The sequence below is a fragment of the Amblyomma americanum genome, chromosome 1, assembly GCF_052857255.1.
Source record: "Amblyomma americanum isolate KBUSLIRL-KWMA chromosome 1, ASM5285725v1, whole genome shotgun sequence".
Lineage (NCBI taxonomy): Eukaryota > Metazoa > Arthropoda > Arachnida > Ixodida > Ixodidae > Amblyomma > Amblyomma americanum.
Genome location: NC_135497.1, coordinates 272,663,948 through 272,691,606, shown reverse-complemented (window position 1 = coordinate 272,691,606; position 27,659 = coordinate 272,663,948). Strand labels below are relative to the sequence as shown.

The window sequence follows — 27,659 nt, the reverse complement described above, 5'->3', positions numbered from 1 at the left end:
TGTTGCCGCACGGAAAAAATCTGTTACTGGAAAAAACAGAAAGGTGATCAAGCAAAAAAACAGACATTTTCTGTTTTTGACCGCCGTGGTCTAGTCACGTGCGTCTCTATTAAGAAATAAGCTACGAATAATGCACCTGAACACCTTAAAAAACATCCGTTTATTTTTTAAAGCCTAGAGTGTAGTAAACTAAATTTTTCGCACAACTAGTACTATGTGGTTGCTTTTGATGCGGAGCTGCACTTCGCAAGATGACTTCCGCATGAAGAGGGGCTTGGTGTCTTCGTGCATCGATTTATTCGTTTCATTTGGAAAGGTGAGTGAACAAACAATCTCTGCCACTTGATACAGACAGTGTGATTTGCTTTGTGTCACCGGTGGAAATCTCTAAACTATATTGTAGATGTTGCGTGCGATGGAGGTGGATTACTGTAGCGAAATATTAAGGCATGGGCACATAGCTCGCATCTCACTAAATAGCGGGAAAGCCCTAGCCCTGCGTAACTTTCATCCTCCGCCTTGCGGTTTCAAGCTGCCTACGCTCCGTAAACTGTTCATGGTGAAGGTGCAGCTTTGACACGCAGTTAAAAGTTAAAACGAACAGGACGAGCGCTCACGCGCGAATCACTTGCCGCCGCGGACGCCGCCGTAGCGGCAAGCGTCGTGTGTCTATTCCATATTTCATTGTGCTAGCTTCTAAATCGTGCCGCGGCCTCGCTACCGCAACCACGCAGCTCTTAATTTTCATCGCATTCACGATAGCATCTAAAGGCTATCTGAAATCTTTGCAGCGTGTTTTAACGTGGTGTGTGCGTTAAATTTGAGATCTGCCAGGGCTCGGGTTCTCGCTTGAGCTTCGACTCGCGGCATTGGCCGCCGCGCCAACTGTCGTCATTCGGCCGGCGCACCGGGGCACCGGCCACTCGCGCGAGCCGAACCAGTCTCGCGAGATTCCAGCCCTGCGCCAGCTTGTCGTTTCGAATGCAGCGGCATCGCATCTTGCTCACGCGGAGGCCGTTCGGCTCACGGTATCTTTGAACTCACGAGTGTTCAGACTCTGCATGCGTACGCGAACTTTCTCGAGTAAACAAAGCTGCGGTCTTGGCCCTTGCCTAGCTGTCGACAAGCAACGTCGACCCGGAGGTGGATCGTTCGTTTCCAGCTTTGCGGTTGCTACGCGGCCTGCGCTCCCCCGTGTATTGCGGTGGAGCATGTCTTCGCCTCAGTAGGCTCGGCGGCCTGGTCGCCGCCGCTGTATCGGCATAAGCGTCAGATAGATTCCACACGGCTTTTGCTATGGCTGTGAAATATAATCTGAAAATTTTAATGTTGAATATGCTGTTTGATCTGTTTGTCGGCTAATGAGACTACCATATTGGACTATATCACGTATTACGGACAGTTCTGGACGGTGAGATGCATGTTATGCGGGGAACGGGTCGTCGGTCACCCGCACGTGTCAGTTCTCTTCGGAGGCTGGCGCAGAATTGCAAACGGCGTAGATGCTTGACAGCATGCTTAAATTACAATGAAATGAACACTACCTGAACTCGAGGTAGTAAAGGACTAAATACTGACACTTAATTACCGACCCCTAATTAGCGATAAACAATTAGTGAATAAAATGGCTATAAATGCTCCGAATGTAATCAGACGAACGGTATTTGACCTGGAGGTAGTAAAGGAGAAATGGTGACCTCTGATAAGTGACCCTTCATTAGTCAAAAGCAATTAGGGAATTAAATTACCAGAAAATCAACCAAATCAACAGTACTTGAACTTGACATAATATTTTAACAATTAGTAGTACCTGACTAGTGACTGCTAATTAGTGAAGAGTAATTAGTGACTTAAATAACCAAAATTCTCCGAATGTAATCAAATTAACAGTACTTGAACTGGACATTGCAGAGAACTAAATATACTTGTATTGAATAAAACTGATTACTTATAATCAGTTTTGGTCCAGTTTGGCTGAGGTCAATTTTTGGGTGAACCATGCTGAAATTTGGCGGTGGCCCGGGCACCAAATTCCAAGTTAACTCATGTTCGGGTCATGGTTGCCCTTGTTATGGCTATCATGTATAGGCACAGTGTCATCACTATGCTTGGCTAACTGTTATAGTGTTCCTATGCAGCTGCTGCTATGCAGCTGCTTCACAAGTAAGCAAGAGCAGAATTTTCTTGGGGTAGGAACCTCCGGATTAGTGCTTTCGCGCTATAAAACTGGCAGAAATGCATTCACAACCTGAGCGGAAGGCTCCCGGCCTTTGTAAAGTAGTAGATACTAACTTAAGGCATCCGCAATCACGCTGCAGCTCAGTCAAGAGAGCCTGTAACTAAGCCAAAATAAAACCGCAATCATCACGCACTAGTGCATGGCCGCAGTATTCAAAGCAAATGCGACGATAGAAGTACAACGTGGACTAGCTAACACTGATCATCCATTTACTTTGCGTGACAGATGCATATATCAGAGAACAAGCCTAAATAACAGCTCCTATGTAAGGCACTGTTTGGGTTTCAGTATAAAAAAAGAAAACGACTTCTACCATGTTCAGGACAGGTGTGTTCAAGCTTATGTATTCAAATGCATGCTGTTCACAGTACAAATTAGTATCTACGGTGCTGCTATACTAATTGGTTGAAAGTCAGCATGCGAGGCGTCTCCCAATTAATGATTGATCAGAAATTGTTCTTTTAGTTACTGCGCCAGCAGTTACAAGTGCAATGGCTATGAGGCTCCAAGATATCATCGAAGATTACATGACAAGCAGAGCAGCTCTGTTCCCAAATATTCCATTGAGGCCAAAACACCATTACCTTCTTCACTATCCAATGCTTATTATGCAGTTTGGTCCCCTGATCAGATTGTGGACAATGCGATGCGAGAGCAAACACAGCTACTTCAAGAAATGTGCTAGAAATTGTCAAAATTTCAAGAATTTGACGTTAACTTTATCTCAGCGGCATCAGCTTTTCCAAGCTTACAAGAACTCAGGAAGCAGTACTGACGTTCTCGACAATGCATCTACTTTCATGATCAGCCTTTGCAGTCCTGAAATTCAGAACGAAGTTCGGGAAGTTGTTTCTGATGAAGGGGAAATTTTCTCAACACAGCAAGCAACTATTCGGGGTCTGTTGTATGAGTGCAAAATGCTAGTTGTAATGTCACGGCAGAACGGCGAACTAAAGTTTGGGGAAATACAGCTGATCCTGTCGAAAGATGCCCGGCATTTTTTTCTTGTAAAAACTGTTAGTACATCGTATGAACCAGGAATGCAGTATTTTAACATCTTAAGTAATGACGGTCCAATCAAGTGCATTGAGCTCGACAGCTTGCTTGACAACACACCATTGATCCAGTACAACCTTGCCCGCTGCAGTTATCCTGTTTTTGTTTTGAAGCATGGATTACTTGATGGAGTTTGAACTGTGTTTCAGATTGCTGCAATAGAGTTGGAACAACGAATTTCCAACTGGCTGCCAGCCCTGGACAAGGAGATTGTAGAGCTGACAGTCCAGAAGCTGCAGCAATGTGGTGTAGAGTCCCTGGAACATCTGAAGTATGTGGTTGAAGAGGATTTGCAATTTTTAAAGCCCATCAGCAGAAGGATTCTTCTTGAAAGGTTTCACTCAGCGGCTACGCCCAACCCACCAGTGTCACTTTCTCCCAACGACATTCAATCGCCTACAAGCACACAGTGTGCAAGCTTTTCTACACCTTGGGAGGTTTTCCCACCACAGCTTATGAAGGCTTGCCAAGAAGGGAAGCGTCCAGTAAAGAGCGACTTGAATGAAATGGTACGACTTGTGAGTGACCATATTCTTGCCATAAACAGGAAGCCAGGTCGCAAGATCTTGAGGGCCATCGCAGCTGAAATTGTGAGCCATTACCCGAAGACATTCGAGGACACCCTAAATGGGGCAGTAATTGGCTCGGGTATTGAGACACTCTTGTGGAAACTTGAAAACTGTGTTAACAACAAACGAAGGCCAAGCTCTGAGCAGCCACATCAGTTCGAACCGGATGATGAACTGGACTTGAGTGTCAAACGAGTGAAGATTCAGAGAGACTCATATGGGTGTGTGGCATGGCAACCAAAGCTTCCATCTGACGAGACTGCTGACTCACAGGAGAAGAAAAAAGACGACTTGCTGTCGCAGTTCAGGCTTGCGTTTCCAGATGAGACCATGGTTGCACAGCTCATGTCAGAGACTTATGCATCACAACGTCAGCTTATCAATGCATCCAAAAATATTCGAGACATTGAGCGAAGCTGGCCATTTCTGTTGCAGGCAAAGCACCTGACCAACCACGTAAACATCTTGCTAGGCTCAAATGTTGCAAAGACTTTCGATGACCGACTAAAGACTGTTGGACGGCAAGTTTTTTGTTACGCACACAGCCAAGTAAAAAAAGAATGTGTGAAGTCTTGTCTCCAAGAAATAGAAGCTGCCAAAACTAACAGGAAGTCAATGGCAGTTGAATACGGAGCCATGCCACTACTACTGCTCGCAATCTTCAGAAGACAGAGCTGTTTTACAAGCTAACAGAGGTAAAAACTGATAAATGTAGTTTGCATTATTTCCTTGCAGTCGTCGCACGTTAATGCACAATGTGAAGTGTCCCATTATTTTATTCCTCCCAATAATCAAGTCAGCACTGCCTTTCATAACAGTAGTGCAGTGATTGTTTTACCCACGTCTCTAACGTTTGTACTGAGATAACAGAAAAATCTGGAAGTTTTATGTCAACCTTGCCCATAAACAAAAATTTATCCTCAAAGCCAGCAGACTTGCTGCGGTGTGTTTTAGCGTGCGACGCAATGGTAACTCATATTTAAGTGAAATGGCGTCTGTGTTGAGGACTTAAGGCAACATTTTTCTTTTATTACATGCCATTGACTGATCCTAATGCTAATGCACATGTGAATTGGATTTTTCATATAAGGAGATGGCCAGCGACGATGACTTGGGGGATCTGCCAAGCTGTCCTTTCATCTGCGTGAAAGGTAAGATACTGATGACTGACTAAAGGGGCAGTTCTTAAAAAAATTGCTGAAAAATGCACTAAATGGTGCTACCTTGTCCGAAATGCACATCTTTATTTTATTAGACAAATGTATGCAATTTAATAAAATACACTTCCCGCTGATTGAAATGCTTAATGAGTATTGCTGGCTCGATGTGCCTATCATATATAGGTCAATGCAATCTTCGTCGTTATCCCTTCCTCGTTATTCACTTATCCTCCTAAACCTAATGGTGATGGACCCACCCCTCTGAATAAAGACTTTACGTGTAACTGAAAGACATAATAAAAAAAGGACAAAGCGAATAATAATGCTTCCTTCCAACTCTTTTCCAGGATGGACTTTTCTCACTGCTAATTCATACACAATCTGCATGGACACCCATCCAGTGCTTCATGCATCGAAGCCAGACGAGGCCTTCAAGCTGCTGTTCTTTGCCCATTTTGCTTTTAACATCCAGTACCAGAAGGAGAGGAGCCTGTGCTTGGAATTCACACAGAGGTAAGAACTGAAGCCAATGTTCACTCACCTGTACACTTGCCTGACGTCACAGCATGCCCTGTGCAAATGCATACTGCAGTCTGCCAATCTTCCAGAACCTTATTTAGAAAAGCGGTTACTACGCTGCTAAACTGAGTGTACGCGAAGAAAATGCACTTCAACTGAAAAGCTTTTTGAACAGTGTGCGTGTTCATCGAGAATATCATACTGTCAATGATGTTTGCTTACAGAGGTGAAAGTTGGCATTTCTTCAGTTTGGCATTGAACTAGCACTGGGACGCAATAATGCTAAAGATATTTGGTAGTGTGCTGTAGTATAGGAGCCGCTGCGAAGAAAATTTGCTTTAAGGTAGGGAGATTTAGCAACATTGTAGTACAAGAAATTAATAATTGATTTACCATTGACTGACGTAATAACATGCCCTCATTATCCAGTCTCATTTTTGAAAATATGTGTCAAACAGCGAGACGTCATAAAGAAACCTTTTATCTCTATAGTTAACAGTACAGCAGCAGCTTGGGATCACGCCTGTGTGCTGTCTATTAGTTCTGCTGAAAGGCTAATGCAAGAGCATACAGACAAGGATGCATTCTAGTAAAAGTGAAGGTCTGAGATCAGGTATTTTGTTTGTTTTGTTATAATAAAGCACAACACCAAAAACAAAGCAAGTGACAAGCACGCAACTGTATTATAAACGTTAATTGTTTTTTAACCTTTGCAGCCTTCTATTTTAAAAAGTGTGAGAAATGCGCCGGTGCTTTCTATTGTGCTGGATTGTACTGCAAAGTGGACATTATGTACCTCATAAGGATGAATAATTAGACGATTAATCAGCTTAAATTAGCTAACAAACTTTGCTATTTCTGCTTTTTAAAGGGAAGGTTGTATTGCAAAATTTATCTGGCAACATCGAAGGTTAAGCTTATTTTTAAATTTGGTTACTCGGCAATGTATTTCGAAGTATCGAAGGAAACCTTGTTCAATTGGCTGGCCCACTTTACCTATCTATACAATGCCGTAACTGCGCATCGTATTCTTGCCGAAATCTAGTTAACTTATACATCATAAAAATACACTAACTGTGCCTGTACTTGCTGCATGCATTAGAAGTGCGAGAAGCGATTTTTCTATGAATATGCAATGGTGGAAAGCTGACTCAACGAGCTTTCGTATGTGTATTTTTGTTGGTCGATGTCTGGAATGATACTGCCATTTAGGAGTATTTAAAAACAGCTCATATTCAAAGTTGACGACCATCAATTTTGCAACATAACCTACCTTGCTTCTGAGATGAAAAATAGAAAAGTCAGTCAAAGTTAATTATGTAACTACAGATACATTTGAGGCACCTAATGTCTGCCTTGCTGTACAGTCCAGCTCAGAAGACCACACCGACGTAGCTAAGTATTTAAAACATATCTTCAAAAGTGACAAAAATCACCCTGTATATAAAATATCAATCGGAAGGAAAAAAGATGTCTCTCCCGCTCTTTTTCTGCCGCATCTCACACACACACACTTAAGGTAATGGAATCGGGGTACGGATTTCAGGCTGTTTTTTATGTGAGAGGGGTGCGTCCTGACATGGCAAACCATTGTAGCAAGGTAGGCAAAAGAGACCTAACGTTTTATTAAAGCACGTTTCTCCTTGTTTTATCCGTTCAATCCTCCTCCATTCATAGGGCCACATGTACTGTAGTGGCTATGAGTTCCTACGGCGCATAAGCTACGAACTAGTCCGACACTTTTATCATTACCCACTGGATCAAAACCTCACTTGTGGAGATGAAAGTCGATCTCAAGTAATTCAATATGTGGTAGTAAAATGAGGTGATCACTGAGAAGCAAGGTGCTTAAATGACTTCAGTAGCATCCTAGATACTTCTGTTTCCAATGGTACCTGTATGACCGGAAACTCCAACACATGCCTCGTAAACAATGACATTGTAGAAGCATCGTATGCTCTTTCCGCCCAGCACTGCCTGTGAGTCATGCTGATCTGTGGTTGTTGATAAAACGAATCTTGCTACTTTATCGCTATGAGGAGCTTGAAAAGAAGGTTTGAGCAGCAAAGTGATGCCTCACAAAGCTAGAGTTTTATTTCTGGGTGGGAACAGGTAAGATATTAGTGTTTTTTTTTACTTAGCTTTTACCCCTCACAACGTAGCGGATCATATATGAGACCTGATTTTTTTAACACATCCGCCCTTGTCAGAGTGGTTGTGCAAGTGTAGAACGAATATATTTTTGTGTTTCAACTATAAAAATTAAGTTTTTGTGCCTGGTCGTTAGTGATAGCTCGTGGCTCTTTGTTTCAGGGCTATTGCAGGTATTAATCCTGCAAGAGGAACAAAGGTGCAAAAGAATGGCGGGAAGCAGCACTGCCTGTCACCAAGAGTGGCTGCACTCGCAACGGCTTTGAAAGACTATGACTTTTAGATTTTTAGTTTCTGTTGCTTGTGTTGTATAACATTTTGTTATGTTGGGCTCAGAAATAGTCTTCGAGCTATAGAAGACTGCTGATGCGACTTTCGATTTAATAAAGTGTTCATTCATATCAAGCGGCTTGGCTTTTGGTTCTCAGGCAATGCTATACTGATGAAAATCAGTGTTGTGCAAACGTTTCATATTTAGATATTCTTAAATTACTTCACGCAACTTCCCTCGAGCAACGAATTATGTAATATCACACTTTCATTGGCATAAACGATGCAAAGCTCGTATTTGTAATTTAATGAGCCCTTGTGCTTGCACAGAAACCGTATTTTGTGCGGGGAAAAAAATTGTAATAAAAGAACAACTAATAGTAAACAGAACATTGCAAGAATTTCAAATATATTTTCTGCAAACCAAAAAGAAAATTGTGTGTAAATTAACAGGGCAGCCAAAAACAGACAACTAAACTCAATTTGCAGTCACAGATTTTCTGTACATGTCAGAAAACAAACATTGTAAAATAACAGAATAACTGAAAACAGAAAAGTGAATTTCACAGATTTTCTGTACATGACAGAAAAGAAACACTGTAAAATAACAGAATAACTGAAAACAGAAAAATGAATTTCACAGACATTTTACAAGCTTTCAGTACATAATGAGAAAGAAAAACCTGAAAATCACAGACTTGCTTTGAAACAGAAAATGAAATTTCACAGAAATTTTACAGGGATTTTCGGTAAATGATAAAAATCTAACATTGTAAAATAACCGAAAAACTGAAAAACGGAAAACAGAACTGTACAGACATTTTCTGGCAGGACAGCTGCCAGAAAATGTCTGTTTTTTTTGGAAAAAATTTTTTACAGTGTACCTATCATTACAGGCATTGAAACTTTTCCGTTGTTAGGGGCCAGCCAAATGGTGAGGCGTGGTAAGGACCTATATATATATATATATATATATATACATATATATATATATATATATATATATATATATATATATATATATATATATATATATATATATATATATATATATATATATATATATATATATATATACCTATCATTACAGGCATTGAAACTTTTCCGTTGTTAGGGGCCAGCCAAATGGTGAGGCGTGGTAAGGACCTTAACGGTCAATCTCAGACGCTTGCGCGGCTTGAGGAAAATGCAGTTGGTTTTTCTTAGGGACCATTACCGTAATCCTTGTAACCTTGCGAACAGAGGTGAAAACGGCGCACTGAGATCTCCCAGTCGGCTCGCGAAGTGTGCGCGGCTGAAAGCCTGAGCAGACGAGGTCGAAAATTGCCTGCGGCGGAGATGCTTGATCGTTTTTGACCTTCATGACTGTGCAGCATTTTAGCCGTTTGTCGATTTTGGCTGAATAAAGACATTCAGCGCTGCCGTTGTCATCTGAATGTGACCGTATACATTATGCGGAAAAGAAACGCGAACGTCGACTGCAGTAAAAAGCGACGGGCATGCTGACGCCCACCAATCGTAAGGAGCTTCAGAACACAGGGGAACCATTCTGTCGAATTGGCCATTCTTTCGGAGACAATTCCCTCTGTTGCTTTCAAAAACAAGGGTTCCCAGCTTACCACTATCCCGAAGAGCTCCTCGGTAAAGTTAACAATTCCCAGGGACGTCTTGTTCCTTTCATATATTTCATATATATAAACGTAGCATATTCAGTGTGCTGGAAGGCAAAGTTCATGGATTGGTAATTGTACGTTCTGGATAAATTGGGCGAAGAAGTCCCGCATCTGCTGTCCCGACATGAGAAGCCGTAAGCCGTGAGCAGACCATTGTTCCAGCAAAGGTTTTGTTTCTGCGGTCGTAACTAGCTGTACGCTCTATACTGGCGTATCTAGAGTCGGTGCCTGACCTTGTGATGTTGGCAGGGATTTATCGACAGCGTGTAATAAGCAGCAGCTGGGAGGAGGGGCGGTGTATCGTCAATAGTTACGACAATGTCAGTGAATTAACGAACAGAAGGCAGCCTTCTATGAATGGTATACGGGAAACTCTGGCTGTTCACATCGTTGTTCTCGACGTTTCAACTAGTTTCCCTCCTAGTTCCTCCCGAAGGTTGCAGTAGCGCACAAAGAACGAGAGCTTTTCTTCTGTACAGCCGGAAACTTTTTTTATATTCGTGTAAAATCTTCACGTCACTTTGTTTATTTCGCTTTTTGCCATTACAGAAAGCGTGGGTGACGAAATAAAAGCGGTTCAAAATAACCGCTTGACGGGCTTCGTCACCGGAAAATGTCGACGATGACAGCAGCGGCAGTTCTTGCGGCATACAAATAACAATTCACATCTCAAACAAAACAGATTGTGCTATAATGCAGGTAGGGGGTTAGATATATTAAACAATGACAAGGAAAGAAAAAACGGTCGAAATATGTATTTCAGTACTAATACAACCTAATCAATAAAAGTTTCACGAAGTGCACGAAAAGACATTGTGTTTATATTGTTATAAAGAGAAGAGTTCAAACATCTTGGTAGTATATATTTCAGCATAGCAAAACCATAGTTTGTTCTACATCTGGGTACCGAAAACATTTCAGCGTTTCTAGTGGTATACGGCGTGTTGTGTGGTACCAGCTGCACAATACGGGACAAAAAGGGGTATCTCTTGCAGTCTGTTTTTTATAAAAACAGGCAAACCTGTACTCAAACAACCTAGGAACTGGAATTATTTTGTATTTTATTCGAATGGGGCGAGTTGGGGCGTCATAGCAGGAATTTGTAATGACTCGTCTAAAACTGAATGCACTCTTTCCCATGAGGCACCGCGAACAGCAGCACAGCTTATTCGGTTTTCATGCAGGCTCGATTAGTTTCTCATCACAAATCTTCTCAAATAATTTTTTAAGTTTAATAAATTCTTCTTTTGAATTACTTCAGGATCGCTCTACTCGTGCGCCCCTGGTTTATGGAATGCGGTTAATATCTTCATATTCCTGTACACATTATGTGTACCAAATGTGTAGGAGGACGTGGGTGTTTGTCCCAGTTTTAACCTCATCTTGGGACTCCGTTGAAGCGTTTGCGGCTCAGGGAAGGGGTGTGGGTAGCAAGAAAACGCGGATATGCCAAGCGCTACGTTGCCCACCTGTCCTGTGATCCGTGAATATTTCAGCGCAGATTCCTTGCCACGTCACGACACACAAGCCACCCCAGAGCAAAGCGTTCTTTCGCACCACTGAGTGCTTGTGCGCCGAATGCAAAGCAAGGCATGTCGCATTTTGCGACGATTCTTTTCGCGATTGTTATAAGCTCCGTTTTCGATCCGGAGCTGGCGAATGACACAACTTGTTTAGCATCTATAGTCGGATACAACTTAAGTCTGCAGTGAAGCTCCGCCCACATTCAGGGCCGCCGCACAGATTTCCTCCGCGACAAAAAAGTAGACCGTTGTTAGAACTTTTCTTGTTACCTGAGTAAAAAACTAGTCACAAGGACAAAATTATAGGGACTAAAATTTTGATACCTGGCTTGTTTATTATAGTTGATTAAAAAGTTGATTTCGTTTACTATTACGGTGGGCCAGCGGAGTAATACATTACGCCGCGGACCATGGCCCAGTGTTAGCGACTGCTGTTTTTTTAAGTTGTATCCTACTATAGTCATGAAGTCGCAGGCCGCAATTGCCAATTGTAGAAGCACGAAAGAAAGAATGCAGAAAAGAATCGTTACAAAATTTGTCCCCTAATTAGAAAGCGTGTTTCTATGCATAGGTACAGAGGACTGCCTCACATTCGGCTTCGACTATAGGTCGTCTATAAGTCTTTAAATAATATTCTATTTCTTTTCGTTGTCAGCAACGCTGTATGTTTGCTTTTCTTTGTGCCCTGATGGGGAAGGAAATACATTCTGAAACTTTGCGGCTGATTTTCATCTCGCATGTCTCGTGCTCCGGCCACACACTGGCCTGAATCTGTCCACCGAGACGTTGCCGGTGCTGCTTGAAGCAAATGTTTCATTGCCAGTTTGTGCCGCCATAGTTTGATCTATACAGCGCTTGGCCGTAACGGCCTCTGTTCGCATTAAGCAGGCCAAATCCGGCGCGGCCGCGTCCCTCGCGCCTGCGCCCTGCAGACCGGGAGCGCGCGAAGCGGGGGCAACCAGCCATTCACCAGGAGCGCCACCTCGGTTTCACCCCGGCTGCGTCTGTGGGGAGCGTGCGTCGCATGCGCAACAACGCTGGCAGCATCGCGCCCCTCGTGCATGCATATGAAGAGACCACGATTCTCCCCCGATGCCCAAGAGGGGCTGAACCGCTGAAAGCATGTCTTCTCACGACGGAGACGCGTCGCAAGTCGGGCAACGGGGACAGTGTGTCAACGCAGTTACGCGCGACAGAACACGTAATGGGGCGCACGCTTCGAGGGGCGGGGCGCCGCTCCCCGCGCTTCTTCTGTTCGCGCCACTCGCTCCTCCACGTGCACTGGACAAGAAGTTGAAGGGGGGGGGGGGTATTCGTGGAGCAGGCAATCATGCCATTCACGGCAGGTTGAGGTATCTCTATCAAGGCTCCGCTGCCGGATCCCACCCTTAAATTTTTATTTGCACAGGTCTGGGTTGCCGCTTAATCCCGTCTGTGTATTCTGCGGCGAGCACGAAACCATCCATAGACCATTTTTTGTTGTTTTGTCGCTGGTACATCATGATGCGAAGACGGTTTTTAGAGAAACCTCTACAACAGCTTGGCCTTTGTTTGAGCAGCCCAGTCATATTGTCGTTTGGAGCCACCATACTTGGGTACAGCCACAAGTCTGTGTTTATCGCCGACCAAAATTTTTTAATGGAATAAAGTCGGCTACCTTGTTCATTTTTTTTTATTTGTTCAATATTATTTTATTCTTACAATTATCATTATCATTTAACTACTCGGCTATAAACATCAGTCTCGATCTCTTGCGTGCGTTATGCATTTGCCGTTTCATTTCGTTGTTCCTTTTTGTTTACTTCTTCCGTCCTTACCATTAATTTTATTTTCGTCCAGTAAATATTTACCTCAAAAACTCTCTGTGCCCCCCAATTCTTGGCCAATCCCCCTATGTGGGCATGTGCCATAGTATGAGGATAACAACAACAACAACAACAACAAGTGCGCCACACTGCTGTTATAAATCTACCCTCCGCCATTCGTCTCTCCGGCTCAGCGATGTGTGACCTTTCGTTCTCTGGGTCGCCAGTAGTGTAATACATTTAGAATACCGGGCAATAGGAATTGAATGGTGATGCCACATTTCTCCAAAACTTGGTGCGTACTGCGCCCGTGGCCCAAGTCGTTACCGGCCGTGTAGCGGGGCCCTTGGGCTCTGCGCAGCAAGTAGGACTGCTCCCGTGGCCGTCAAGGACATCCAGTGCTCCAGGGAGGCTATACTGTGGCTCCACCGCGCGGCTCGGCCGCTGCCTCGTTCACGCACTCAGTGGGCTGGGAACTTTCGACAGGAGCTGTACGCGTATTGTTTGTGGTGTGTCGCAGTAACGGCAAAGCTAATGACACCGAGTAACGAGGAAACGAGCAGAGCCGGGCTTTTTTAACGATTAATTCCAGCGGTAATTGGCACGAGAATTGTACCATGTTTTGTGGACAATATTTTGACGATGATTACCTCCAAAAGTCCAACAAAATTTGCAGAGAACAACGTATAAATAAACAAATATGTCATTGTGCGCGTCCTACGCAGTAAGCATCCAGAAAAAAAAAAAAACTTTTTGTTTTTTCTTCGCTTCCACTGTTTCCACCTGAAGAATTTAGAGAGACAGCTGTTACACAGAGCGCTGCTGGCTATACTTGAGAGGTTTCCAGCATCAGTATTGCTCGTCTTAGGAGATGGTGCTTTCGGACGACTAGCTTCCTAGACCTTTTGCAGTTTCGTCCTCTTTCCCGTCCCCACATGCCCCACTCCTGGGTGGGGAAGACGCGATAAGGACAGGAGTAGGCGCGCGGGCGTGAAAAACATGCTTAGCTGCTCTCAAGAAATAACGCCGTCTATCGCCTGGCGTGAAGTGGTGCACTGCTCCTAGTGTAGTCGCGCACCCAGTCAGTCACCGTAAGCAATTTCCTACGTGTTCTGTTTAGCTGGCGCGGTCTTTCAGAACCAAATGCCACAATTCAGAACCAGAGACAATTCAGAGACAATTCGACAATTCAGAACCGAATGATGAGCATCACGACAATCACGGCGACAAGGATTCGGGATAGAAACAGGAACCGGAGCGAAAGCAAGATTCTTTCCGAGCTCGAGCGAAGCCCTTAGCACCATATACGGCACGCATAAAATTGGCCTCCGAGAAACAGACAAGCGCCGCTGTCAGGCGGATGTTTTGACGGCCTCGCGGAGCGGGCACGGTCCGGGCAGGAATCCCCGCCGCGCTGAGGCCTGCGTGCGTGCCGTCGCCTTCCGCTTCCTCGGCAGGGCTGCAGCGTGAAAGTACCGCCGCCGGGGCTGCCGACCGCCGGAGGTAATTGGCCCCGTGACCTTGCGCGCTGCCCTGGGGCACAGCACGCGCGGTAGGGCCACCACTGCAGGGTCCCTGGGGTCACAACGGGGCTGTGCCCCCTAGGTTTGTGCCTGCAAGTCGTTGGTGGCAGATTTGCGATGTCAGGCGAGCAGTATGCGCGCGCTCAAATTTTGACTGAGACACTTGATGAGCGAGGACGAAGCGCAAGTTTCTGGGAGCGTTGTGACATCGCCGTTGCCCTCGTGGTCGCGGTGTGCCCCGAAGTCTACACGAAACAGCGCAAGTGCGTCGCGATCTCGTTACTGTCTCTGCAGGCCACGTGGCGCGGCAACGCCACGACACGCGAAGAAATGGTGAAAGGTGGGAGTCGGCCTCAGACGGTTCGTTCATTAGCAAGAAAACGACTACCAGAGACATGAGCTCCAAAAGTACTTTGGTTTGGGCTAGTTAGTGCATAGCTTCTAGATGATGTCAGGACGGCGCGAAAACAACAAGGACAAAAGAGGCACACGAACACCTGGCGCCTGTCCTGTTGTGTTCGTGTGCCTCTTTTGTCCTTGATTTCGCGGCGTCCTGACATCATCATAGATGAGCTCCAACCTCGACTTCGAGGTTGCCTTCTTTTCATTTGCTTCCAGTGATAGCTGTACACGGTGCTTTTTCTGCACGTAAGCGGTGTGAAATATGTCGCACATAACATTATCCAAGTGGGACAAACGGCAAACGCTCCCCATGGCCTGACCTTTGTGGCCATGTGACTTGGGCGGGTCCGGATCATGTGAGCTCTCGAGTAAACTCTTTCAGAGGATGGACAAAATCACTGTGGCAGCGTGAAACTTGCATCCCATGTGCGTCTTTCTCGTGTTAAAGGAAATGCTTACGTTGTGGCATCTATTCGTGCTCTACTCTTTGCTTAAGTTTGTTAATCTAACTCATTCTTCATGACACTCCTAGCGCAGGAATTTTCCCGCCGTGTGCAGGGGTTCTGCTATGGAGTGAAATGGCAGAACGGCTGCTTGGGCACCCTCGGCCATGCTGGCGACTCTCGCAGTGGGCGGATGTGTCCCTGTAGCATGAAACTTCAGACGAAGCTTCCTGGTCATTAAAATACTATCAGAACACCCTGGCGACAAACCTGTCGAAGTCGATTCCTGTGGTCTTGTGCTTTTCACTGATATGACCGGAAGCTATGTTCGCTCATGTTTTTTGGGACCAAAACGTCCCACAAAATAGCACCGACGGAGACAGGAATGAAAGTTCCTGCTTGTGAGGACATGAAATTCGGCTCGCAAAGAAGCGACGACTGTGCTGGCGTAGAACATTCATACTCTTCCTGATCGCCATGACACGGCCTTTTTTTTTCTTTTTTGCAGGCTGTGGTATCAGTGTTTGTGGCCCGTCTCCTCGGCAGTGTTTCGATATTCTCTCCTCCTCACTTGCAAAACGAGGAGGAGGGCGCGTACGCTGCTCCGCCCACTGCCAGCAGTATTTGCGATGTTTGCTAAGTAGTCGTCGGCAAACGAAGCTGCTTATTTGCACCGGCGGTGGTTTGAATCCCGCTCGGGCAGCTGGTAAAGGGAAGATTTTTTTTTTTCTGCTAATATCACTCGGAGGGAAAATTTCGGAAAGTCTCGGGTAGTTCTACTTCAGTTTGGACTGCAATTTCGACTTCAGTTTCGACTCCAGTGTTATTGTCGGCTGGCCACGGTTTCAGACTGGTTTTCGGACGAGGTTCGCCTGAGTTTACCCGTTTTGATGTTGTTGGAAACAGAGCAAGAGGTGAAAGAAAAGAGAAAAAAGACGAAAAATGGGTGCAGTAATACAAGTAATGCAGCAGCGCAGAAAAACAGTGTACCGCATATATTCTCAGTCTCACCAGACGGATGAATGCCACTAAAAGGTACGGGTAATAACGAAAAAAAAAGGTAAATAAACGGCATGGGACAGCTCTGTCACTTCGCATTGACGCTTCATTTCAATTGCCCTCCTCACAAATCTGTTTCGGCAGCGGCACATACCTTGACAGTGTACAACCGGCACGCAGGATGCTCTCAAGAACAGAGAAAAGACGGGCAACCTCTTATTTCTTGCCTTGTTCTCACAAAGCTCCACAAGCTCCACATGTTTACAAGGATTATCCTATACGCTACCTTCGACACTGAATAAATTTGCATTATCCAACCAGTTAAATGCTCCATCTTCATTTAAGCATATACAAACCTTGTTTCTTCAACCTCTGTCAAGAAATGGATCCTCGCAAAACGTGTGTGCTCTCTAGTTTTCTTCTGAGTTCACGCCGCGATATACCCCGTTTAATTGTCAAAAGTAGCCGGGCACACGCAGTTTCTTTCATAGCCGCGTAGTACTTATGACAGCCCTTAAGCTCTGAATCTGTTCAAAGTAAGGGGAGCCCTTGTCCTCACGTTTTGAAACCTTTCGGTTTTTAGGGGTGCCGTGAAGTCTCCGTTATACGGTTGAGAAGCAAAAACCTGCTACTCTGTTACTTATGACAAAAGCGGGTACGTGCGTTCCATGATATCCTTCCGAAGTGTGTGCTGGGTTTCTTTGATTGTGTTTCTTTGAAGTTCTTGCTTTTGATCGTCATCGTAATTTTCTCTTTCATGTCGGCCTGATTTGTAACCTTTGTACACTAAGTCTGTGTTTTCCACCACTGTACTGTTACCTGCATTGCCCTTCCGAATACACATAGGTGGCGGGAACTTGCCAAGCCGCATAATGCGGCTTTTTACTCCCATTCATTCCTCGAGCATGTAACGCTTGCTTGGAGAAATAAAAGAAAAAAAGAAAGAAAGAAAGAAAGAAAGAAAGAAAGAAAGAGAGAAAGAAAGAAAGAAAGAAAGAAAGAAAGAAAGAAAGAAAGTGTTAGCATGCAATATGTAGCTCAAATGACACACTAAAGCGGATGTATTTAACCCCGTACCTGCGTCACCGCCCAATGCCGATTCATTTACGCCAAGCGGCTGCGTGTGGCATTGAACGCAGCGAACCGTACAGTGGCCAATAAACTCAATTTCAATGCAACTGCGTGGATTGCCGCCTGCGCTTTTTCGCCAGGTGCACGAAGGACGCCCAAAGTGGGTCGGCGTTTGTGGAAAAGATGTGAGGCAGCCACGGAGCAGCAGGCGCTCGTATCGCCTACCTACAGCGGGGGAAGAAGCCGTGTCTAACGGCGCGCTGCGGCTTGCTGAGCGGGAAGCGAAGACGCCCATCGCGGAAGGGCTGCGCCACCGCCTCGTCCGCGCGCTGACGTCTTCCGGCAAGCGGCGCCGATGGAGCCGCAGTTTCATGCCGGAATCGCTGACATCCGAACCCGCTCTCTGCAGGCAGGCATGAAAGCTAGTTAGCACGGCGCGCGCAGAGAAGCCAGGAGAGTGACTACGGGGACGCGCAGCCTCGAACGAGAACGTCGAGTGTTACGCAACGGAGAAAACAAGCTCACCTAACGCGTAGTTAACGGGCATCGACAGTTAGTTCACCGTTTGCGCCATCCGATAACCAATCGTGGTCTTTTTTTTTTTTTGCAGGCTGGTTGATTGGATTTCACAATATAGATTGATGGTGTCGTGCGTATACGCCTCAACGAAAATCGCGTTGTAAGATCTGATGGGTGTGTACGTATATTATGCGCAAGTTCTGGATAACAGGAACAACAACAACAACAAAAAACATAACGAGGATGAGCAGCGAGCCTATGACATTTAATATGCATAATAGCGCTCTTTGATCGGCGCTCTCATTACGATCACGGTGTAACAAGTGAGCTCAGCATGCGCCCATAGAGGGGCCGCAGTCGGAGCTCAAGTTTTTATTGAATACCTTTCGAAGCATATGTGAGGAGAGGACGTTATCCCGCGGTGAACGTAGTTCGGCTGATGGCGACGATGATATGGGGAGATTGGGCGACTGACGCTACCTTGAGCGTTCGCGGTCGTTGTGTACTCGTATCCACCTCCGTTAAGGCAGAACTTCAGCACTGAGAATCTCTTAAAAGAGAAGGTGACTACGATGTTTGCTGCAGCGGTGGGTCAGTGGTTATGGTGCTCGGCTGCTGACTCAAAAGATGCGGTTTCGATCCCGGCCGCAGCGGTAGCATTTCGATGGAGGCGAAATTCTAGAGGCCCGTGTACCGTGCGCTGTCAGTGCGCATTAAGAAGCCCCAGGAGGACGAAATTGTCCGGAGCCCTCTACTACTGTGTCCGGCCCTCATAGCCCGAGTCGCATTGGGACATTAGGCCCCGTAAAACTAACCAAACCAAAAACAATGCTTGCAACGACAGAGGCGACTTTAAAATTTTGCTCTAGTAAGTATCCCACTCTGGTATCAAATCCGCAACTGGCCCACGGCAAAGAGGTAAGAGAATGAACCGAAAAAAAAAAAAAGAATCGTTCTACAATTTGGCCACAAGCCTTTCGGATTTTTTTTTTTACGTTTCCATCTTTCGTGCCTTCTTGCATCGACACATTTTGTTGCCTCGGTGGGAACAAAGTGTCAGATTGGACGCGTTCATTTTACGGGCGAAGAAAAGAAAGAGCGCATCGTTGGCAAAAAGGTTAACAGGACGCAGCAATAGGGAACCGAGCATGTGGAGAGTTGCGCGTATCTTTGCAGCGGACTTGCCCGTGTGCCTCCTTGCACGCGCAAACGAGGGGAACGCCTCGCATATGCGGCAGCGTCGACGAAACCTGTTCCGGGGTCTATCCGACTCCCCATAATGTCTGGTAAGAAGACTGGGTGATTTACCTTCGTTATTGAGAGCAAGGGCGGCGCCAGGGTACTACAGCGGGGTGGCAAGTTAAATTTCGGACAGGCGTGATGTCTCTGTTGCATTGCTGCTCGTAAGAGAAAATAAATGAAATGAACAAGGCAGCGGCGACAGCTTCACATAATGACCGCCGAGGCCCCCCTCCCAATTAAAGGCTGCATTGTCAAGATTCCTCGTCCTCGTCGCAAACTATCTGAAGAAGCGCTCAGCAAATTTTTTATGTGGGCCAGCAACTTTTGGAGAGGAGTCCTCCACCTCTCGCCTCCCCTTGGCTCCGTCACTGATTGAGAGGCCAGAAAAAACTACTGCCGAGCAACTAGGAAAGCGCCAAATCTTAATTTGATTACTTTTGAGATTAAGAGCCTGCACAAATCAATCCTTTCAGGCTCCCGACTATTAAAACAAAACAAAGAAACATGAACGAAGGCCCCCGCAAAGTCTCTCGATACACGCGGCGACTTGGCAGTAGGAATTGCTCTGCCATTCCTCTAGCTCCCCGAGTCTAAACTGACGTTCGAACTTCGCTTCACGTGTAATTTTTCTCTCGATACTCCATAATCCTCGAGAACATGCAAAACACCAGCTGCGGACAGAGAACGTACTCGTGGACAGGACAGTTAACGGAAGTGAAGACTGGAATGAGAGGCACGCCTCAGGGAAGCGGTACTATCTTCTCTGCTATTCAACATAACACTCATCCGGCTGCCACCTCTGCTCGACCAAAATACGACACGCCCTGTATGCGGGCGACGCAACTATCTGGACTATTGAGGGAAACCTCAGAGAAATGAAGAACAGGCTCCAGGAAGCCGCTACTGTGGTCCGCGTGTACGCCCTTAAAAATGCGGGTTGTCGTCGTGTTCCTACGAAAAATCAGAGATCGTCGTATTCCGTAGGAAAGGCAGTGAAGAGCCGGTCAACGTGCAAGTGGACGGCACTCTCATAGAAGAAGTTCTCAATCTCAGGGTGTTGGGCATACACCCTGCGCTCGACATGCAAACAAGTCAACAGGGTGCTAGCCAGGATCCCGGCAAAGAAGACGGGCATGATGGAGGAGACCCTTTGACTAGCGCAAGCCTTCAGCCGAGTGGTATATGCTACGCCATAGCTAGAACTCAGTAGGCCAGGCACTAAGAATCCGGAAGCCGTAATCAGAATGGCATACACGAAGGTCATGGGACTCCCACTGACGACCTCAACTGAAAGCCTGCTACGACTGGCGATCCAGAGGACGAGCTGGTCGGGGCACACATGACGGCCCAGATCGGTAGGTTGTCCACTGGGACGGGACGGGAAGTGCTTGAAGATCTGCGCATCAGGTTCCCCCTCCAACTCGATGCCAGAGAAGAAATGCCTGCCCCGTGATGGGGATAATTCAAGAACCTCTCCGATGCCAACTAACATGCATCTCGAGTTTCACCAATAGAGAAGTCAAGCTAGAGCTAAAGCCACGGAGAAGCACTGTCGAGCTAACGAAGGCGTATTTTACGTCGATGCTGTGGGCATGAGCGGGGTATAAAGGCGGTCCCCTCAATGCACCGAAATCAGGTCGTAGATGGACTAACGTTCGTTAGTCAGGATGCGACAGCAGCGGAAGAAGCGGCGATACCCTTAGCGGCTACGCGCCCTGCGTCACAATACATCCTAACAGATTCGCAAACCGCGTATCGTAACTACATCAAAGGCAGGACAACGCCGCTAGCGGCTAATATCCTAATTAAGGGCCACGATAGAGGCTACAAACCAGAATTTGAACATTTAGTATGGGTACTATATCACCAGGGCATCACAGGGAACGAGAGAGCACACGCCTCAGCCCGAGCATTTCTCACCCGAGCATACCCTACAGGGATGCTGTGAAACCCCCTACCCCCATGCTAACCTTCACAGGGATACTACAGCACATCAGGCTGTCTCGCAGGGTATACCCCCCCCCCCCCCCCCCTACCGGACAAACTGTTAGGTAAAGTCGACGAGATCTCGCTTCGTAAAATTCATACAAACTCTGTATAGGCTACACGCCATAGACACGGAGCCGTTCGATTCGAGATGTAATATCTACGGGGAGAAGGCGGACTTATATCACATGGTATGGGCCTGTCAGGAAAACAGGTGCACATACATCATGGAAAAGCCAACACACAGGAGGGGCGGGAGGCAGCCCTGTCCAGCTCCTGACGGCACGGACCAGGAGGACCTCGTCACAAGAGCAAGGGCAGCAGCCTTTGCCAACGTAGTTCCAGAATAAGGACCCCCTAAAAGTGTCGGTAAAGCATCTTCACCACCACGTTCCCGCCGGTCCGGCAGAGGTCGCCCAAGAAGCGGCACGTCACAACCACCGGAGGCGCTTTCACGGTCAGCCCATCGGTCGCCGTGCGCGCACCGGAGCACGGGCAACATTGTGTCCATTTATTTTTATTTTCCCGGCGTGTATACGTAGCTCTTATCGGGGAGCGCGGGGCGTCCATTCCTATTCCGAATGGCACAGCGCTTTCGTCATCGGGCCAAGCACAACCCGCTGCTGCGGCTTTTTTAAAAAGTTTTTTGTTCTTCGGTCTCCGTCTGAGGCTAATCTGGCGAGGGGGTTCCGTACGCGACTGCAGGGTCGTGGCGTTCCGAGGGCGGTTCCCGGCTCAGAAACGATGGACGTGCCTCGGTGGCCGTGTCGGAATTCCATTGCTTCCACGCCTGTCCCTCCCACCTGTGCCTCTTTCCCTCTTTCTCTTTGATTGCGTGCCTCGTAGCTCGGTACGGTTCTGCCAGCGTATAGTATACGGGGAGGGCGGAAACGTGCCAAAACGGAGGAAATGCTCGCCGTGCAAGAGGATATGGCGAGACGGCGCTGTCGGATAAATACGCAGGTCGCCTTCTTCGCTACAACGTACTCGAGCTTGACGGGAGCCTGCAATTTAGCAATGGTCCCAAATCACTCGAGAGCGAACTTAAGAATTATGGGGGCTAACAAGCGATTATTTCCTTCCCACGAGAAGAAAGCTGGAAATTTATTTTTCGTGAGCGTTTCCGTTGAAAAGTTGCAGCGGCAGCAGAAATTGGCTCCTATAATTTCCTGCTTATCTTCGCTGGCTGCTCTGAGCACTACGCTGACTCCGAAAAGGCGCTAGATATATCGGCGTCGTGAAATGGCTGTTAGGTATAAAGCTATTTGTTTCTGATGGAGTTGAGGCACATGCACGCACAGAAATGTTAAAGGCCTCATTGGGGATTTATGCCGGGAAGATTTCAGCAATGGCACAAAAAGGCGCGCTTCAGTTTACAGTACTTACAACATTTGATACCGCTGCGTACAAAAGAGTTACGCGTGTAATGTGCATTTCGGAAACCCACATGTCAGGAACGAACACAGATGCAGTAACGGCTAAGGTAGGAGCGAAGAAACGGGCAAATGTTGTAAAAATGTTTAAAAAATTACGATGTATGAGGTAGAAAAGTCGATGGAAAGACAGATGACTCTATGTAATTTAAAACTTACACGAAGCAAGTTTTAAGGCAATAGCCTTTAATGGCTCATACTCGCGTCCGTCCGTTACATTTTAGATCACGTGACCTTGTGATGTCACGTGGTCTATCTGCCACGCTCGCGCCAGCTGCTCTTCTCTGTCGTGAAATCAATTCATGCGCGGCAAATTCAAATCAGTGCAATGAGTCGCAAACGGCTTCCACCTTCCCGCAGTTAAGATATATCTAAGTGCCTCCAACGAATTTTTTTTTCACTCTTATCCTTTTCTTACCTCCATACAAGCGTAGTTTTTCTTTGGACGTATTCGCTTTACATGAATGCGTTTTATTGTGGTACATAATGTGCAGTTTCAGCTATTTCACTGCTTTTTCTTGTTCATATTTGAACATTATAATGGCCTGGCAGTTATTTTCACATCATCAGCTTCCGCGCATGCATTTTTTATTCATTCTGAATTCATATTAATTCGTATTATCTTTTGCAATATAAACACAGTTCTCACCTCGGCTTCTTAGTATAAAATTGCTCTGATATAGTTTGTGGGGATTGGGCTTCTTGAGCGATCGGAGTGCGCGCCCACTGCTGCCGTTGGAGAGACCCCCCGTGGGGTGTCCGCGAGCGGAATGCAGGCGGCCGCGCTGGTTGTCCTCCTTTCCGAGGGAAGCTCTGTTGAAGAACCGCTGTAAATCACCCTCCCTTCCGTTCTTCCCGCTTCGACCTCGCGTCCCCATTGGGTCACTTCCAGTGACAGTTGGGGGTGCGCTGTTTCGGCGAGAGGCCCGAGCGGGAAAGGAACGGGGAGACCGCCACCGACTCGGGCAACAGAAAGGTGCGTAGATTTCGCCTCCCGGGTGTCCCGGCCTTTGCCGAGGGACCAAGGGCGCGGGTGGTGTAACCTTGCGCACACCTAGTATGTATGCTTGAGTCCAGGCCCGAACTGCGGGAGTCCCATCGCCAACCTGTGCGGCGCTGACGCGCTCCGGATTCGGGAGGTCCTGATCCGGCTGGTTCTCCGTCATCGCCGGCCATTTCCGGTGACGACGCGCGATGAGCCATCGACGTGCGACCTGCGTCGTCAAGATGTGCTCCGCGCATGCCCCATCCTCCCTCGTGTTGTGTCGCGCGCGATTTAACCCTCTGGTTGGCTGTGCGGCGTGCGATCGCCCTTGGCTGTGCCGTCACGCGCGTATGTGGTCTTTGCTTTGCGCGCGCGGCTCCGCGGGCCCGCTTTCGGGTGCTGCGGCTGGGCTCTGGGTTGAACTGAGGTCTGGGGATCAGTGCAGTGTTATGCAATGCAGCTTGCTGTGTAATGAACACTTGTGGTCTTAAATAACTGCGCCTACCTTCCTTCGGAGCGAGAGCGCTGGCTCGTCGCGCCAAACGCTGGCTTTGCCCTCAGCTTGCTCTGGCCCGAACCCGCGATATGTGGGCGAAGTGCCACTCAATTAACGTTTCGTCACGGGTTCGTAACCAACCCTACAAGTTGCTAGTGCGTTATTTCCCCATATAGGTGACAATTCTGTTTTCTCGGCAGAATGGAGAGGAACAAAAAAAAAACGAAGAAAAACGGAAGAAGAAAAGCCTTTCGTAACTCTCGCCTGTTGCTGCAACCGCTGACACGTTCATGTTTTGCGTTGTATTTAGGCGAGAAGTATGACGTCAGCCAGGGAATTTCGTTATTGCTTACCAGCCCATGCGCACGCCAAATAGGCCAAATTCGAAAGGGCCTTGTTTGAATTTGAGTCACCTGTTAATATGTGCCTGCTCACGGGCGCGAACTGTCGACATCCAATAAGAGCTGGCACTATTCTGCGGATTTTTCACTAGTTCTGGCGAAGAAAGCAACAAAGGAATGGCAAATAAAGATCACGTGACTGTAAGCTGCAAGCAGGAAGTACAGCGGAAGGCAGTGGCGTTTTGACTTGCCGCCATTCGCGTGCTCACGACGCGTCGGCTTAACGAGAAACCAAAACGCAGTGCATGCGGTCAGCGTTGAAACATGTTGGGGCGGAGAAATGGAGGATAATTGAGATTACTTGCCACCATTTAACTTACGCAAATATTATTTTGCAGCTGTGAAGAAAGCATAAATACTAGTGGAAGAAGCGCCCGACCTGTCCGCTTATTCTTCGGCCCCGTTTGTTTCCTCGTAAATCAGGCCCTAACAGGGGCCAACTTGTCGCCCCTTTTACATTCCCGCCATTTTGCAGTTGGTGGGGCCAGTATGCGTGCGTCCGAGCTATGCCTGCAATGCCAGGTTCGAAGCCTGACACCGTGGGCACGGCATTCCACATTTGAACAGCCATTAAAGAGTTCTAAAGTCTTCTTACGCTCAAGCGAACCGTAGCAATCGTCAGTTTTGACTTCATAACCTATTCCTTCTGTGGAGTTTCTCCACGGAATAAAGGCTCGCTCTGGCCTCGCCTCTGAAACGCCGCAACTCTTTCTCCGGAGCACTCACTCCTCGCCAGTCACAATACGAACCGGCTTACACGAGGCCTGCAAGGGTTAAAAAGTACGGCGGCACAGCCACCGCCTCCGAAGCGGCTTCTGCTGCCGCCGCTGGGTGATGCAAATGACGCGGTCGGAGAAAAAGTTCGTCGACCACCGGTCGCCCCCGTACAGTACGCGCGCACGGGTAGTCGGCCTACGCGCGGTCAGCTCGATACGCTCGCCGCGCGACTGTGCTCCGAGTGGGCGATCACGCGCAGGGGCACGTGAATAATAAGTGAGCGCGCCTGTTCGCTCGCAGTGAATGCGTATGGTTGCGGCGGGGGAGCCCACGATGGATCCTGCGGGCGCCCTGCGACGCTTGCCACATGCCGCGCGAGTTTGCGGCGACACGGCCTTGTCTGTTCGTGGGTAGTTTCTATACCGCGAGCCGTCGAAGGCATACGCATGAAGACATTTCGCTCGGGTTGGATTCTACTTCCCGCTGGACCGCGGAGGGACAATGTGCTACGAGCACTGGTTTGGAGAGCGCACTGGTCCACGAATTTATGCTGTCTGTACTTCGTCTCACAACACGTTTGCAGCACGGTGAAAGGCAGAGCGCTTTCGTCCAGCGAGGGCCAAGGAAGACAGCAAATAGTCCTTCGAATATTTAAGCAGCGTCGTGACTATTTTTTGAAACAATTGTTGCAGTAATTGAAAAGGTAGTTCGGGATGGTGTTTTGAAAGTATACCGAGTTTGTCATTTGCTGGCTAAATTCGCGGATAATAAAGCCCGCACGAACACAGCACTGCGGAGGCCTTCTGCGAACTGGTGCGCCGCCATTCGCAAAAATGGCGTCCGCCGAGTCTGCTGCGGACGGATGCTCTTTCCCACCTCCATGGAGTCACCAGTCGCGGGGTGAGGAGGAACACGTTTTGCAGCGCGCGCCGTTCTGATTGGCTCAGATCGCCGCAGACTCTTCACAACGCTGCAAACAATTTGTGAGATGGAGCATTGCACGTTAGTGTCCGCTTACCTACGCATCAACTGAGTACACTGAGGTGGCGGTAACGAGATGCGGAAAAGGAGTCAAGGCCATCTAGAAATGAATACCGGAGGGTTGCATGCTCCTGGAAGAGTTCTTACGGGTAGCTTCGCCCCCCCCCCCCCCCCCCCCCCCCCCCCCTCCGTGCACTGCGCAGCTTATGTTCGACCTGAAAAACCTGGAACTTCGTCATTGCCTCACTGGTAAGGATGTCCAGGATGTGGAGGTGAACGGAAAGCCCCTTCCGACGTGTATATCTACAGGTAGCTTTCTCAATTGGAAGGTTTCTTTGTTTTTGACGCCACTAACACGGCTCGCATCACGAATCACCGCTCCTTGCTTGACGGCAGAAGCGGCACGGAGCAGAGATGACCACGCTTTTAATCTTCCGGTTCCGAATCGAGGCCACGGGATGCAATCAACATCTGGAGCGACCGTTTGCAGCCCGAACATGTGTGACCAACGAGGGAAGAGGTACCGTACTAACGTGAACTGATCGAAAGAAGTGAGGATATTTTACTCTTTAAACCTGTCCAAACGTGCAATGAATAGCATGCACATTTCGTGCAATCCAGACCAACAATCCGACAATATACTTAATACGCCCTGGTGGCTCAGTGGTTATGGTGCTCGGCTGCTGACACGAAAGACGCGGGCTCGATACCGGCCGCGGCGGTCGCATTTGAGTGGAGGTGAAATTCTAGAGGCCCGCGCGCTGTGCGAAGTCAGTGCGCGTTAAAGAACCCCAGGTGGTCGTAATTTCCGGAGCCCTTCACTACGGCGTCCCTCATAGCCTGAGTCGCTTCGGGACATTAAACCCCATAAACCATAGCCATAAACCAACCAGTACTTAATAAATTCTATAAAGGTCAACCACGACAAGGCAAACTTTCGCCTTGAAGAGAGATAATTACAATACCGGCGCAGCCATGTCTTTTTTAACATATCAATAGATAGTAGCAATCAGAAACGAATATTAATTGTAACGGATCAGTTAGCCGATTCATCGCAACGCAAGGTTTAGCGTTAGAATTTACATGCTACGTATGCCAAGCCTTTAAAACGCGTCCGGTAGTACGAGCTCCTCTTTCACCGCAAGAAAGTCATGATGAAGAAGCGATCTTGTGCGGGGCGTCTGCTCAGCGACGCATCCTTTTCTACAATAGGCGCGCTCATGTAAAAATAAAGCTGAGTGAATGGGCTAACTCCGGGATAAGAAAAAGAAGACAGTTAAAGAAGTTCGCGCACCGGAAACAGAAGCAAGCTAGAGGAGGGCGTTCAATCGCCGAATGAAGTTATTTAGAATCCTTGGTGCTAGAAGTTAGCTGGTGCGCAGAACGACTTTAGTGGAGTGGGAAAGAGGGGACATGCTGTCGAGCGACATGCTGGGTAAAATGACCAAAGGTAAAAAAAAAAAAAAGCCTCAGGTTGTGACTGCCTCAAGTAATTT

General features: G+C 47.4%; 2 protein-coding genes across 3 annotated transcripts in view; both read left to right on the top strand.

The window, feature by feature from the left end:
* The window catches only part of LOC144115085 (uncharacterized), a 120,184-nt gene that overhangs the window by 42,402 nt on the left and 50,123 nt on the right, over positions 1–27,659 (top strand). The gene's annotated exons all lie outside the window — the stretch shown is intronic.
* On the top strand, positions 142–8,008 carry LOC144115079 (uncharacterized). The gene is made up of 4 exons (XM_077649220.1): positions 142–316; positions 4,955–5,015; positions 5,372–5,537; positions 7,857–8,008. Exons 1-4 carry the CDS (start codon positions 215–217, stop codon positions 7,975–7,977), a joined length of 450 nt encoding a protein of 149 aa, XP_077505346.1. The 5' UTR covers positions 142–214; the 3' UTR covers positions 7,978–8,008.

Bases quoted from the DNA above. Each gene is read 5' to 3' on its own strand.
- LOC144115079 (XM_077649220.1), top strand. From the start codon at position 215: ATGTGGTTGCTTTTGATGCGGAGCTGCACTTCGCAAGATGACTTCCGC. The intron at 5,016-5,371 runs GTAAGATACTGA...ACTCTTTTCCAG, and splicing joins TCCTTTCATCTGCGTGAAAG to GATGGACTTTTCTCACTGCT. The intron at 5,538-7,856 runs GTAAGAACTGAA...TCTTTGTTTCAG, and splicing joins TGCTTGGAATTCACACAGAG to GGCTATTGCAGGTATTAATC.